The 15,342-nt window shown below is 38.8% G+C and overlaps 1 protein-coding gene across 1 annotated transcript; it reads left to right on the top strand.

Annotated features, from left to right (window-relative positions):
- The first annotated feature begins 2,181 nt into the window (after positions 1-2,181).
- On the top strand, positions 2,182-11,083 carry LOC134615897 (hyaluronidase PH-20-like). Its single transcript, XM_063460581.1, has 8 exons — positions 2,182-2,233; positions 6,558-6,805; positions 6,944-7,110; positions 7,198-7,366; positions 7,479-7,697; positions 7,776-7,934; positions 8,930-9,019; positions 10,637-11,083. The coding sequence occupies exons 1-8, from the start codon at positions 2,182-2,184 to the stop codon at positions 11,081-11,083; spliced, it is 1,551 nt and encodes a 516-aa protein (XP_063316651.1).
- The last annotated feature ends 4,259 nt before the right edge of the window (positions 11,084-15,342 follow it).

Genomic DNA, 15,342 nt, shown 5'->3' with positions numbered 1-15,342 from the left:
ATTTCCCACCCTTCTTTCTCAATCACTGCTCCAAAATCCTTTTTTCCCCTCTATTTTTTAAAAACGTGTCTGCATAAGTGACCTATCAACTGAGGGTGAGTCACATATAACACCTCTATTGCGCATTAACCAGAGACAAGGTGGAGCAGTGCTGAGTTTCCTTAGGTGTTTCTGTGGCTGTCAGTCAGGTTTTTCAAGTTCAACAAGAGACTGATAGAAAGCAAGGAGTTTGTTTTACCCATGTAGAAGCAAATGCAGGTCAGAGCCCATGCAGGACAGGTTGAGTGTGCTCAAGCTGAGAATGAATTCATACATTGAGTAAGAGGTATGTTATCTATGTGGCCCTGCAGCGGACTTAAACAACCACCTTGTGTCTTCAAGGAAGACACAAGGTGTTTTAAGTTGACTGATTACATTGCTATCTGGAATCACTCTGAAGATGTGTGTGATGCTTTTGCCAATATGCCAATATGGTAATCTTCAATAGTATAAAAAGCAACCACAGTCTTGCTTACTTTATTGTTAATAAAAGAGAACTCAGAGTTCTTCGGTTCCTTTTGGTTTGTGAGACTTCTGCTTTTAAACTCGTGCTTTACACTTTCAGTCAAGTGCAAAAAAAAGAAATCATCTAAAATCTAAAATCTAAAGACTGAGTAAGAGATAACATAAGTCAGTACAGTCAAACATAAGGAAGTGCATTTTGCATCTATGAACACATAAGAATGAATAGACATGCACTATCCAGTTAATTTTACAGAAACTGACAGCTAATATTGGTTGGTATGAACTTGCTCAATAAGACAATTGGATTGGGCAGATCCTACTGCTGCTTGTGTGAGACACCTTTGGGACATTTCTGAGCAATGCAAACAGGAATGTGTGAAACACAAGCATGAGCAATGCACAAGAAATCAGGTTTATATGCGGGTTTCACATGGACTTATATTTAAATGTGTATTTTCTCCCATCACCCCCAACCAATTGTAGCAGATGGCTCCCTTTCCTGAGCCCGGTTCTGCCAAAGGTTCCTTCCTGTTTAAAGGGAGTTTTTCCTTCCCAGTGTTGCCAAGTGCTTGCTCAAAGGGGATGGTTTGATTATTGGGCTTTCACTTTATTATTTTAAGGCGACTATTGTTGTGATTTGGTGCTATTTAAATTGAATTGAATTGAATTTAAAGAGAGAAACCCTTCATTAAGTAGGTGCCGTTCTACTTTATTATGCTGAAAGTGCTCTATTTTGTTTATTTTGCTTTGTTTTTTTTTTTGTTGAGGGGTATTTCTAGTACTGCTAGCAAACCTTCTAGGGCTGCCATCCCAACATTTTTTTGACCCACTTTTTACAGTAAGCTGGGAATCGAGGTTATGAGAGAAAGAGGGGGAGAGGACAGCATCAATATTATATTTTGGATTCTGGAGGAAGGCGTTCCCCACAGGCCTTTTTATGAATATTTAACAGAGATGGCCTTTCAACATCCCTACAGAATCTTTAAAATGCAGCTTTAGTTTGGAAATATCACAACGGGGTCAGCTAAACAAAAATATTTATTCAAACTGGCAGGTGTGTTCTGCTGAGGGCTCCGCAAATTAGGCATGGCAGCACACACACAAACTCATGCATGCACACACATATATACACACACTCTTAGAGCAGAGTTTTATGGGTCTGATATGACTCCAGGCCTATAAAAACTATTAAAATAAAACAATTATGTTAAAATGCTCACAGTTAATTGGCAGGCAGAGTTGTTATTCATCAGTACTCTGTGCTCAAAGGTAAGTGAGAACTGCTATGCAAACCAAGCACTCATCATACTTGGCCTTACCCATGTTTGTAGGTCCTGCAGTGACCTAATAAATGAATTATTTGCATATAAAATGTTAGAAAACTCTCAGAATTTCTTGTTTTGTCTGCAGCTAAATTGGTGTTTTTTAACTTATTAAAAAACAATAATTTGACAATTTAATTATTACTAGATTAACAATTAAAAAAAAAAACCCCAACAACTTTGTGTTTGGAAAATTGTTGTGGCGTCTCTAGTTACCAGCCCTAACCATTAGTAAGGCCCATCTATTTTCTTCTACTTCTCCAATTCAGGGTAACGAGGGTGCCAGAGCCTATCCCTGCTGAAACAGGGCGTTAGGCAGGGTACACCCTGGATGTGTCACCAATCTATGTCAAGCATGAGTACTCGGGGAGAGTGCAGACTCCACACAGAAAGGCCCAGCCCGGCCAGTGAGTTCAAACCCAAGACCTTCTTCGAGGCAACACTACTAACCACTGCACCACCTTTTAGTAAATATTAGAATAATTAAGAATCAGACATTTGTAGTTTATTAACCAGGTACACTGTGAGATTTTGGGTAAACCATGCACTTTTATTACAAAATACAACTGCACAAAACATGACCAATCAAAAGAATTTACTGTGTCAGTACTTTGTGTACATACATTTCTTATACTGGGCCAAACTCTGTCCAAGAAATCCTTTAAAAACAAGCATCAAAGGAAATGCCATTCTGTTCACACAGGTCTGGATGTGGGAATTAGGAAGTAATGAGTGCGTCATCTGTTGGAAGAATTTGGTAAATGCTGGTGTGGTGCCAAGCAAACAAACTAATGAGTCACTCAGAATCCAAACAATCCATTGAAGGAGAAACTTGAATGTCAAACCACAGGCAGCTTTGTTGGACTGTGTGAAAGTGATATAGAGGTTGAGCTTCTTGCAAAGCCAAAGAATCTTTAAGCAGTAGCAGCAATGTTCTAAAAAAACCCTACCAAATAGTTGCTGCCATCAGGATGCTCAAGATGATGCAAACAAGCTCTCAAACTGCTTTCATCTTTAAGTAATCAAAAGAAGAACTCGTGCAGCTATGCATTACTGGTGGACCTTGAAATTTTGGATTGCCCTTTGGTGTTCCACAGACACTGATTTACAAGAATGACGCCATAAAGCCAGTCTACTTTTAACAAAACTAAATCCACATCAATGTAATAGCAAAGACTCTTGAGTTCTGGCATGAAACTGGATGCACATGAGAATAAATTTTGCCTTTTCAGCTTCATCACTTACAGACTGGGCAAGAAGAATGTAAACTGTTGTGTGTAAAGCCCATGTTACCTGTCTGAGACTCCATGTCTCTGCTGCTATGTATGCAAACATCAATATGAAAAATGAAATGATGAAAACAAATACGCACTTGGTAAAGCTGTAGTCTCCTCAATGTCCCACCTCTATCGTGTCTGTTTTAATCCATATAGTGAGGACTGGTGCTCATCGATAATTACTATTAACACTGTATGAGAGCTTTTACAGCTACGCCACAAGATGGCAGCACTCAACTAGCCATTATGTTACTGAAACTGCACATTGGTTATTGAATCATGACACAGTACATTAACCAAACATGCATGTCAGGATGCATTCTATGCTATTCTGCATACATGCATCGTCATGGGAGGCTGACAAGTGGAATGAGATGCAGTGATGCAGTTGCTTTGTCTGGAAGGAAACAATGCAGCTTATGCAACTGCTCAAAGCCTTTGGTAGACATGGATCTTACGGTTTGGAGCTCCTTTAAACTGGTGGGCTGTTCTTGACAATGACCAGCTGCACATACCTTGGAATAAGGAGCTCTCCTGTAGCTGCCATTGTGTAAACCTATTGGCTGACTGCCCACGACATCCACTTCAAGGATTACAGTGTGAAATAAAAATAGTGGTAAGCATGTACTTGTGCTATTGAACCTTTCTATAGAGCAGCTGGTTTCTTATCATTAAGAAATTCATGTAATACCATTTTCCTTGATATAATTTATCAAGGAAAATGTTATGATGTAATGGGGATGTGAAAGTGGCCTGTGGGACATAAAACTGCTTTCCTAAAGATCCTTACTGGCCCACAGGATGGGTTTAAAGAGAGTAGAAATCACAGAAAAGGAAAGTACGATATTTGACATTTTCACTGTAGGAAGCATTGTGCTGCAAGTTATTAATGGATCACAGCCTTTCACAGCCTCCTTTTCACTCCTGGCTTTTCACACCACACCAAAGCAAGATGGTTAGGCCAAGAAAGCAACAGCTTCCTTTGATTTACAGCAGCAGTGTTTCTTTGTGATGACAGAGGACTGACTCTGGAAAGTCGAAGACGTATTGTTAAAACTGTGCTTACGTTTCATGCTTTTCATGATCTGTAAATGTTTTGAGAATGTGATTTTCGATCTATATATATATGATTTTCGATCATATATATATATATAATGACCAGGCCCACATCATATCAAATTCAGCTCTATGTGGCTGTAAGTAAGTCACAGCTTTAACAAAAACACACATGTTGTGCGTGTATAGCATCTGTATGTGTGTCAAAGAAGTACCTGTGTTTACACTGTGCCACTAACGTGTGAAATAACTACCACCAAATGGTGTATTGCACATGTCTGTCTAGACACATAAATACATAGAGCACATACAGAGTAAACAGGGTTAGCATTTGTAACATGGAGGCAAAAAAGTGCAGCTGTCAGTTACATTTTTCATTATTTGTTCCTGTAAACTTCACTGATTGTGCCCATATAGTTATTTATTTATTTTTACATGTGTTTCCTATTAGGAGAAATGTGTCCTAATATTTATTTATTACTCCTCTCTTGGCACTTGGGTGTCAAACTTTTGTGTCTCCTCACTGCAGGGATAGAATGAGCTGCTGGTCACGATAGCATTAGTGTGTTATGCTTTTTAAAAAAACAAACAAAAAAAAACTAGCTTGCTTATATATTTACAAGTAAAAATAAAAGTAAAGCCAGTGAACACTTTTTTACTTTGCCTCAATTCTGTTCTCAGCGTGGCCTCCGTGGATCAGTTTTTTACTGTATCTTTACAGTGTGCAACCAACAAAGCTCACACTGAAAACCATATGACAATATCCCCCAAATCAAACGAGATGACAGCGTATTTTCATTTTTTGTTTTGTTTTCAATGTATATTTGAGTTATATACCTTTGTTTCTGTTTTTTTAATTGTTTCATTATAACTAACCCAAGGTGATAACGCAGCCTAAGCTGTGCATTGAAACACTATGCGTGCACTATGAAACATAGCACGCTCCATAACCTCACACCCAGGTGTTCCCCCTTTCTGCTCCAGGTCAAACTTGGCACTGGGCGATCAACACATTTTCTTGTCTTTCCTGAGTCTATCCCAGTACACAGTGATACTCATCATGTTACGCCGCCTACTTCATACTTCTGTTTATCTCTTCCACCTTCATAACATCTGTGCCCTTCTTGTAAGGACGTTCTCACTCTGTGAGACACATGTAAAGCTGGGACATTTGGATAAAGGCATGTCCAGGTACTGTGCTTATTTTCTTTACATAGTCTAACAGTCAGTCTTGAGCTTGTATTTTGTGATTACTAGTCTATTTATATATGTAACAGAAATCATCATGGATAGAAGTAACATGCTTTGCAGCTTGTGGTTATTTTTAGCAAAGCAAGGGGATTAAAATCAGGCCAGGTTTGTCAGGTTGGATTAACATTTGGGAGACTTGTATGCTGGAGTTATTAGAGAAAAAAAGTGATCCATGCTAGAACTGACACTGATAGATGTGCAGAATTAAAAACAGCCTTGACACATTCAGGAATACAGTACAGTAACTAAAGAAAGTGTAGTAGCCACTCAGAAAAAAGTAGACATTATGCACAGAACTGTGCTCTGAGCATCTTAGTGAAATATGCACTATACTGATTATATATTAATATTGTGGGGTAAGAGTGTTTCTTTTGTTTATGTTCTGTTTTTAAGGCAGGTTAAAGGATGGTTTCGGTTGCACAAAGCAGCAGAAGATGTGTGCTGCTGCTTCTCTTTCTTACCCGGTCAATCTTTCCCGTCTCTTTCTTCACATTAGCATTAGCAGCCCTGACAGAGCCAAAAACCGTGGTACTTCCTGCTGCTGACATTAACAAATCAATCTTAATCCTGCCTGCTACCATTTCCACTCTTTCAGTGGAAAAATCTTCCAGCGTATCACAGTCCTACTCAACCTTCTCTTCTCCTGCACGTACCCCACAAACTTTGTCAAAACTCCCATTTAAGACTGACTCAAATGCCAAGTCCTCTACCTCTGAAACATCAGTTCAACTCTGCAACCCAGGACCCCACAGAGATGTTGCAAACTCACCTATAACTTCTAAAAATATCCATCTGTTTGGCAAAGAGGTCTCTCCTAGTCCTTATTCAGGCCATTGTCGCCACACATTTTTCTATCCTGTTCAACCCCTAAAACAAATTTCATGGTTGCCATCTAACCCCTGCAAACATCTGAATTTGTCCCACAAAGCTACAGCACCTTTTTCGCACCAACACTCTCAATCACCTCAGACCAAGAGCTGCCTGTATCCTCTTTCTACTGGAAAAGTTCATCTTCAACTTGCGAAAACTTCTAAAACTCAATCTCCTTTCCCGCCAGCCTCAATGTCTCCCCTCTCCAACTCAACCTCACCTCAAAGTGCTTTAAAAAAGCTTCTGTCTCCTCTTCCAGTGTCACCCCTTTCCACAGCTTTAACCTTCAAAACAACACTGCCTGCCCTTTCTAAAACATCACCCCTCCTTCCCTACAACACCACGTCATCTCCTCCAGAAGCAACAACCCCTCGCCTTGCACCTGCCCATCTTCCCCACACCGTAGGCCCGCTGTTTGAACACCAGCCATTCATTGTTACTTGGAATATCCCTGATCTAGTGTGTAAAAGGTATAACGTCTCACTGGACACCTCAGCCTTTAAAGGAGTGGCCACACCTGCCAAGGTAAGAGTGAAAAGATGATAGATAATCAGCAGCTGTTGTGTTTTTATACAACCTTTAGGAGGTTATGAAACTGTCTTAAAAGGCAAACTTATTTATGAGTAATGGAGATAAGTTTATTGGGTCTTGTTCCTGCTGCAGGTTCCAGGGCAGTTTCTGTCTCTGTTCTACACAGATCGACTGGGTCTTTATCCACACATAGACCTCAAAAGTAGGAAAGAATTCTACGGCGGCATTCCTCAGAGAGCTAACGTGAAAGCCAGCTTGGAAAAGGCCAGAGCAGATATTAACTACTACATCCCATCCAGGTAAGTAGGCCAGAGTATACTGTCTTTGCCCCTAGTGACACATTAAATGCTGATATTGACCTCCATCACCCTCCTCATTCCTTCCAGGACAAACCGAGGCCTGGCTGTGATAGACTGGGAGGAATGGCGCCCCCTATGGGACAGAAATTGGGGAACCAAAAGAATCTACCAGACTTTGTCAGTGGCCCATGTAATGCAGGCTAATCTCTCCCTCCCAGTACAACAGGCCACAGTAAAAGCCAAACAGCAGTTTCAGGTCAGAACGCTTTGCTTGAGGCTTAATGATAAATTATATACAATACAGAGCTCAGAGCACCTATTAATTATTCATGCCATCGTTCCTTCACTCCTGGCTTCCTTCCTCTTAGGAGGCAGCAAGGAATCTTATGTCAGGGATGTTGGCCTTGGGCAGAGCTATGAGACCCAACTATCTTTGGGGCTTCTACTTGTTCCCCAACTGCTATAATTATGGCTGGAAGGACCAGCACTACACAGGCCAGTGCTCCAAGGAGGTGAGGAGGCAAAATGATGAGCTGCTCTGGCTATGGGAGTCAAGCACGGCCCTTTACCCCTCTGTGTATTTGCAGGTTGGTGATTCTCCTATATGGATGACATACTTCTAATATTATTATTTGAAGCGGTAATTTTCCCTGAATCTGTTTCAGACCTCTCTAGCAGACAATCCAAAAGCCGCTCTGATGGTGAGAAACCGCGTCCAGGAGGCTTTGAGGGTGTCTGCCCTACCTGGATGGAGTGCTACTGCACCCGTGTTCGTTTACATGCGTCCTGTTTTTGTTGATGACAACAAACGCTTCCTCAGCCAGGTAACAAAGACTAATTTAAATGTGGATTTGTTTAACACTTTATTCATAGGCGCATTACGTAATAGTCTGCAGCATGACTTTCTGACCTGGTTGGGATGTCCTTGGGAGGCATTTGCAAATGACAAGCACTAAGCATACAAATTAAATGACTTTGCAGCTTAAACAGATTGCATCTTTTCCAGTAACTCATTAGAGAGTAAATGCAAGCACACTTGACTAGATTACATCTTACATCTTAGGTTACTTTATACATCCCTAGAGTGGAGTGTTTCCAGCCAGGAGGTCCAGTTTTAAGGGGAGTTCAGTTTCTTTGGTGTAACAACATCCTTCTCAGATGGTAACCGCCACACGATGTTGTAATCCTTATCTTCTGTTCTCATTTGTGTGAGCATGCTGCAAAAAACCTCAACTCAAAACCATGATGTAATGCTTTGCAAACATTTTTAGTTTAAAAAATGCAGAGCAACAAGTCGCATGTTGCAACTGAGAAAATATTCAGCAAAGTTTGGACATGGACACGTTTCTGTCTGTCTTACATCACCTGTTCTTTAAGTTATTTAAGAATATGAACTGCAGAGAAAGCAAAAATTCTCCAGCATTTTTCACCAACACTGGGCCGCTCAACAGTTTGGGCATCATTTGCCATATTTTTAATTTCATAATGTCCGAAATGCTTTCAATGATTGCAAATAGGCCAGTTTAGCACCTGGACTGCTTTACTAACAATCAAGTACTATATAGAACACTAATTTGGTAATGGTAATTTTCATACCAGTAAAATCTTTTTTAGGGAAGTTTAAGGACATCTCTGTAAACGGTAAACAGTAAAATTCAATGTGTTTTTAAAACCTCTTTAAAAACTGAAAATGGAAAATTGCTTAACTTTGAAACAGCTCAACATTCATCAAATCTAATCTTACAATTTTAAATGTTGGCTCAGTCTTTTTACATGTGTAACGAACAATTAGTGAAGATGCTTAACTATTTGCGTCCAGGGGGATCTGATCAGCACCGTGGGGGAGAGTGTGGCAATGGGGGCATCTGGTGCTGTGCTATGGGGGGCCAGCGGTGACTATGATGACCAGGTAACATCACACCACAGGCCTCCATTGGACTGCTGAAAGATATAACAATGTATTGATGTCAGTCAGACGGAACAAGACAAAGACTTTAATTAGATGATACAGGAAGCGGTTTATCTCTTCAGCAACTGACAATATCTGCTGAGTGATTGTGGCGGCTGGTTTAGCAACCACAATAGTTAATCCACAACAGCAAAGCCTAAATTAAGCAATGATGGTAAATTTAACTGGATGTTTAAATTGCTCTGACAGAGACCTCAGCATGTAATTAATATTCTTGTAGTTCTTAATTGCCTTCTATTACATATTACATGCTGTTACACAACTTTATTACATGTCCTTAGTATCTGCTATTCACTGCATTAGACTTTTTATAGCTGCAAGATATTTTTTGCTAATTCTGCCTGTTCTGCAGTTAATAAACTTCTTAATCCACACATTACAAACCTATCAAAACAATACTCTCAGTCAGGAATAGCTGGTTTTCTAATATGAAAATATGCTAGTTTCTTTTCTGTTGACTATATGAAAAGGTAATACCACTGGTACAGTTAGCAGCTGCTTAGCTTATCACAAATATTGGATTTGTAACATTACAGATCTATCAAAACAGTGCTCTCACACAGGAACAACTGTACATTTTATAATATGTATGCTAGTTTGCTTGCTCTTGAATGTATAAAACGGTGACACTGCTGCTACAGTTAGCAGCTGCTTAGCTTAATTCTCTGGAGAAACAAACTTGCCAGATCTAGCCTTGTGAAATTTTTGCATTAAGTCAACATAAAGTAAGAAAATCAATAACATCCTGTGCCTCATTAGAATGAATCTGTCCATGTTATTGAACCACTCCAATAAACGTCAACCGATATAGTGTCTTCAGTCTGGTCTTAACAAAACTGACCTAACACCACCGCCACCGTAGCCCACTAATGTCATTTAGTAATCATTAAGGCTAGCTAAGCTAAGCTAAGCTAGCTTTAGTCTTGTTTTTAAGGAATAGGTATGCAAGTGGTATTGATCAGGTTTTTTTTTTGTTTGTTTTTTTCACGTGGACATGTTAATACAATTCACGGTCACTGAATTATATGATGCTGTGCTCTGTTTTAGGCAGACACAATTGTGGTCAGAAGTTTAAGGTACATGCACACATCACGGGTGTGAATATCATTGTAATTTTGAACTTTTAATGGTCTCTCTGAACTGTTCTATTTCCACGGTGGAAAGAGTGTACAGCATACATGTTCAGTGATGTTAAAAAACAAGAATTTGCGTACACAAGTTTGAATTTATTTTGCCTAAAAGCTGGGCCAGGAAACCAACTAATTTAAATAAATTCTACCAATAATGCCAAGAAGAGTGGTCAAATAACCAGCAAGAATTATACCAGAAGCTTGTTGATCGCTACTGAAAGGATCTGGTTGAGGTGCAACTTGCTAAGGAATATTTTACCAAATATTACTGGGGATGTATTTATTGTACTCTGGAAAAAGAACAGTTGAAAGAAATCATAAAAAGCCTGAACTTACCGTGACATTCATGCCCATGATGAGTGCATGTAAATTTGTGTCCACAACTATAGTGGTCTTATTTATTCCTCTCTCTATTTCTCCTCTCCAGCTTTCTTGTGAAGCCCTCTCCTCCTACCTCACCTCCACCCTGAACCCTTACATCACCAACGTCACGACAGCTGCCCAGCTGTGCAGCGACTTCCTGTGCCGAGGAAATGGCCGCTGTGTCAGAAAAAACTACAAGTCCAGCCATTACCTCCACCTAAACCCTGAAAGTTTCAGGGTTGTGAATACTCAGAAACGCTACTTTGTTCTAGGAAGTCCAAGCTTGGCAGACCTGAAGTCTTTAAGCAGGAGATTTAACTGTCAGTGCTACAAAGGACTGAAATGCACTCCTAGGACATACAAAGAGCTTGCCAAGGCCCTGATGTTCAGTGTTAAGCGAGGGCAGTACCAGAACTCCCACACTCTGAGTAAAGTTGGATTAGATGACACCGAGCAGGCCAGCACCGCTAAAGATAAAGTTAATAAGAACTTTAATGCAGCTGACAATTAAATTTGGTGGTTACAAACTAAATTGTTAGTCTGGTCTAGAACCCAGAATCAAACTTCTACTCGCATAGAAGATGAGCTTATAGTCAACGATTAACTCAATTAATATTTTTGAACAAATTTATATATTATACTGCTACCTTTTGCTGTGTCAGCAAAAAACGACTCAGTAAGCATAGGGCTACTTCATGTACTATGAATAAAACCACTGACAGAATCTATAAACGACAAACACAATACCAAATCACAGATGTGTCACCTGTGCCTGACAATATTACAGCCTGTGGGTATTTGAATATGATTTGACTGCATATGCAAATGGAAAAAAAAAGAAAGGCTGCAGCAGTTTTTATTTCTTTCTCTGCAATGACAAAGTAGTGAATGAATGAAAACATTTTTCATTTTAAATTCTCAGTAATTTATTTGATTTATCTCGGCTCTTTTAAAAATGTGTCTGTGTATGCAAGTGTATAGCGAATATAATTTGTGTGAGAAAAATAAACAAGAATCAGCAGACGCACTGACCTTTATTCCAGTTTAGATCGTTGTCAGTTGCTTTTGATTGCTTGAGAAAAAAGGTCTGACAAGCAGTGGATTATTTAAGTCTATTAATGACAAATGAGGAAAGTGCTGGAAACATCCCTCAGAGAAAGTTGCCTGTATTTCTATGACAGCATTACACATAGCATCGCACAGTTGCTGTAGATTTATCATTCGATCGCATTCCAGAGGTGCTCTGTTGGATTGAAATATGGTGGCTGTGAAGGCCATTTCAGTACAGCGAATTCACTGTCATGTTCAAGAAAACATTTTTAGATGATTTGAGCTTTGCGAAATAGCATGTTGTCCGGCTGGAAGAAGCCATCAAAAGATGGGTGGTCATAAAAAGTCTTACTCGGCTCAAAAACCAGCAAGTACTTGGATCAGGGTGCTTTTATATTGATTATGCCAGATTCTGAACTTACAATCAAATGTTGAAGCAGAAATCGAAGCTCATCAGAACAAGTAATGTTTTTCCAACCTTCTACTGTCTAATTTTGGTGAGTCCATGCAAAATGTAGCCTCAATTTCCTGTTCTTAGCTGAGGAGCGGTACAAAATGTGGTCTTCTGCTGCTGTAGCCCATCTTTAAGTTTGTTGACCGTTCAAGATGCTTTTCTGCATGGCTTGGTTGTATCAAGTGGTTATTTGAATTATTGTTGCCTTCCTATGAGCTCAAACCAGTCTTGCCATTTCCTCTGACCTCTGACATCAACAAGTCACTTTCACCTAGAGAATTGCCGCTAACGGGCACCAACAAACAACTTACATTCAAAGAGTCACTTAAATCATCTTTCTTCCTCATTCTGATGGTCACTTTAAACTCGCTTTCACCATGTCTACTTGTCTGAACGTACTGAGCTGCTGCCATGTGATTGTCGGATTAGACATTTGGAATTATGAGGACATAAACAGATATGTAATGTGGCGACTATTAGAGAAATATCAATTAATGGAATTTCCCGCTGGTCTAGTAAAGTTTTAAGGACCATATTATAATGTTTTATTATTCAGGTGTTGGAAAGGAAGTTGCCATAATAATCAAGCCAACTGTTCAGTTTCACTTCCTAGTATTAGATACCAAAAGATATGTTGAAAATGCATGTTCATTTTTATAAACAACAGTCACAGATTACTTCTGATTGAACGTGTTAATGAGGCTTGGTGTATGTTGCTCCCTTTGTGATTTACAGTAAATATTGTAGGTCACTGGTGTATTCACTCAGAATCCTCTGGGTGGTGTGTGTGGTGTCTAAATGTTCGTATTTGCTTATGTCACAATGATCTCCATGGTGTCACGGAGAGAAGGAGAGGGAGTGAGAAAGTGAACACAACCATACAAAAAAACCCCAGCATCACGTAACTAAAATTTTAAATGAATTACAAGGCTTTTTGCAATTTCCTCTGTCTTAATTGATTTATATCAGTGCTAACTCAACCAGAAAGCAGTAATTACAGATAACACACATATTATCAGGTTGTGCCAGGAACTCTTATCTTATGCACTAAAGAAAATGATTTGCAGCCATAAAATCAAGATTGCCTTGATTCTGTTGCTTGTGTGCCTGGACCTGCTGAGACTTGTTCAAGCTTGTGGTATGGAAAACTACAAGTATTTCCTATAGTCACCAGTCGCTGGCAGACCTTTTTTGTTCCTAGCCTTTTAGCAGAATGCAAACACCAAGTCAGTAAATAAAAAGAAACCGCACCCTGAATTCATCCTCCACAGGGCAAAATCTCTGTATAAGGGTTTGATTTACACTTTCACTTTTTACGCCTGGACTGCTTTTAACTTTTAACCTTGACTCTCCAACAGGAAGTAAATATTTCTATAGATATGGTGTAATTGCGCCTCTGCTGAATAATGCAAATGTTAAAGAAATGAAGGAACACCAGCTGCGTCACAGGAAAATTGCATTTTTATTTAAAATTCTAAGTCATACAGTACATGCCATTGCAAGTTAGAGATAGTTTTTTAATTATTGTGCAATTTCTTTCAAACTCTCTTTTTTTATACCTTTTTTTAAACGTAGTTTGGTCATTTTTTTTTTAATCTTTAAAAAGTGCACAGCCAAACACGAAAGTTAAGTATGATTAAAATACAGTTATTCTGTCATGGAAAAAAACTGTAAGTTGTACAAAGTTATTCATGTGGGACAGAGTGTAAATGTTTAAGAACACCAGTGTAGCTGCCAGGTTAAACAAGAAGAAAAAAAAAATCAGTAGCCAAAGTATTAGGCTGAGTAGGGTTCAGTTCAGCTCTCAGTGCTAATTATATCAGTAGAATTTCACAGGGCTTTAAAACTAAAAAAACAATTAATATGAATATTTGTTAATAAACAAAATAATAAAATAAAGCACCTGTGCAAAGTATGCTTCTAAATTTGTATAGACAAAAAGTAATTTGTCCCCTAAATAATCAATCAATCCCAGAGAAGATCATCATGTTTCTAATTCTAAGTGCAAAGTGACTGATTCTAATATTTTAATGGTGTTCAAAATATTTTAAGGTCACATAGCAGAATCATTTCTTTGCAGTTCATTGAAGCATATTACTTCTAATGAGGCAGCATAGGAGGTTAATATCTAGAGAATATAGATGATACAGGTGATACATATAGGTGACTGGCTGCTACAGTATGTTGGTGAACCGGTATGGCCTATATTATATCAATATTATATTAACCCATATATCACTAAGTCACATATTTTGTATATCAATAAAAAAATCAGTATTGGCATTGGCCCCCAAAATCCATTTTCAGTCAGGCACTACCTGCGACTCACAATTGCAGCACTTGCAGATAAAAAGCTGAGTTTTGTTTGTGTCGCTTGGACTCAGTTTGCACAGGAAGGCACTCCAGCAAATCAGTGTTTGGGTCATGAAAAAGAAACTGCAACATCTTGTCTCCTCATAATCATTTAGCTACGGATTCCTTTGCTACATATACCACTGGGTTTATATCAACTCTAAGAATTGCCATGCATTGCTCTGTGATCATGTTAACAAGCTGAGTGGATGCAGTTTGTTTTGAAATGTTAAGGAATAGAATAAAAAGGTGAAAAATTAACAGATGACTCTGTCTTAAAAATACTGACTTTGGAATATTAGTTGACGATACATGTGAGTTAGTGAATAAAAGAAAGCTTTACTGGTATTTTAGCATGCAGATAGGACACTTAAAGCATGCTGATGTATAGGTGGATAACGTAAGCGATCAAATCCAAAACACATCTGCCATATGTGAAGAACGGGAAATCAGTCACTGCAATCCATACAAAACTGAATCTTCACACTTTCAAAGTCATGAGGACATGTAAAAGTTGTTCATGTTACAACTGTATTTTCCACTAAATGGGTAAAAACGGCAGTAATTGAATTTAAACAGTTGGTGTCCAAAGTTTTGAATTCCTTGCTGTACCGTAAAATATCAGGCAGAGCAGAATAAAAGCACAGGTAACGAGGGTCCACAGCCTTGCGAAACCTCGACTCGTAACTTCCAGAAGTTATTACCTCCACAGAAAACCTTGTTGAACACACCCATCTTCACCTGCCTGAAGAAAATGAAACGTATTAAAAAATTTGATAGTATTTTATAATACAGAGCGCAGCTAAGAGAGCAATAACTCTAGAATTAGAATTGGTATGCCCATGTATTTTATCTGAAATGACAATGTTATTATATTAATCTAGATATAATTAGTAGTAGACTCATTAGAATTA

The sequence above is a fragment of the Pelmatolapia mariae genome, linkage group LG17 (assembly GCF_036321145.2).
Source record: "Pelmatolapia mariae isolate MD_Pm_ZW linkage group LG17, Pm_UMD_F_2, whole genome shotgun sequence".
In the NCBI taxonomy this organism is placed as follows: Eukaryota; Metazoa; Chordata; class Actinopteri; order Cichliformes; family Cichlidae; genus Pelmatolapia; species Pelmatolapia mariae.
This window is presented reverse-complemented; position numbering and strand designations above follow the sequence as displayed.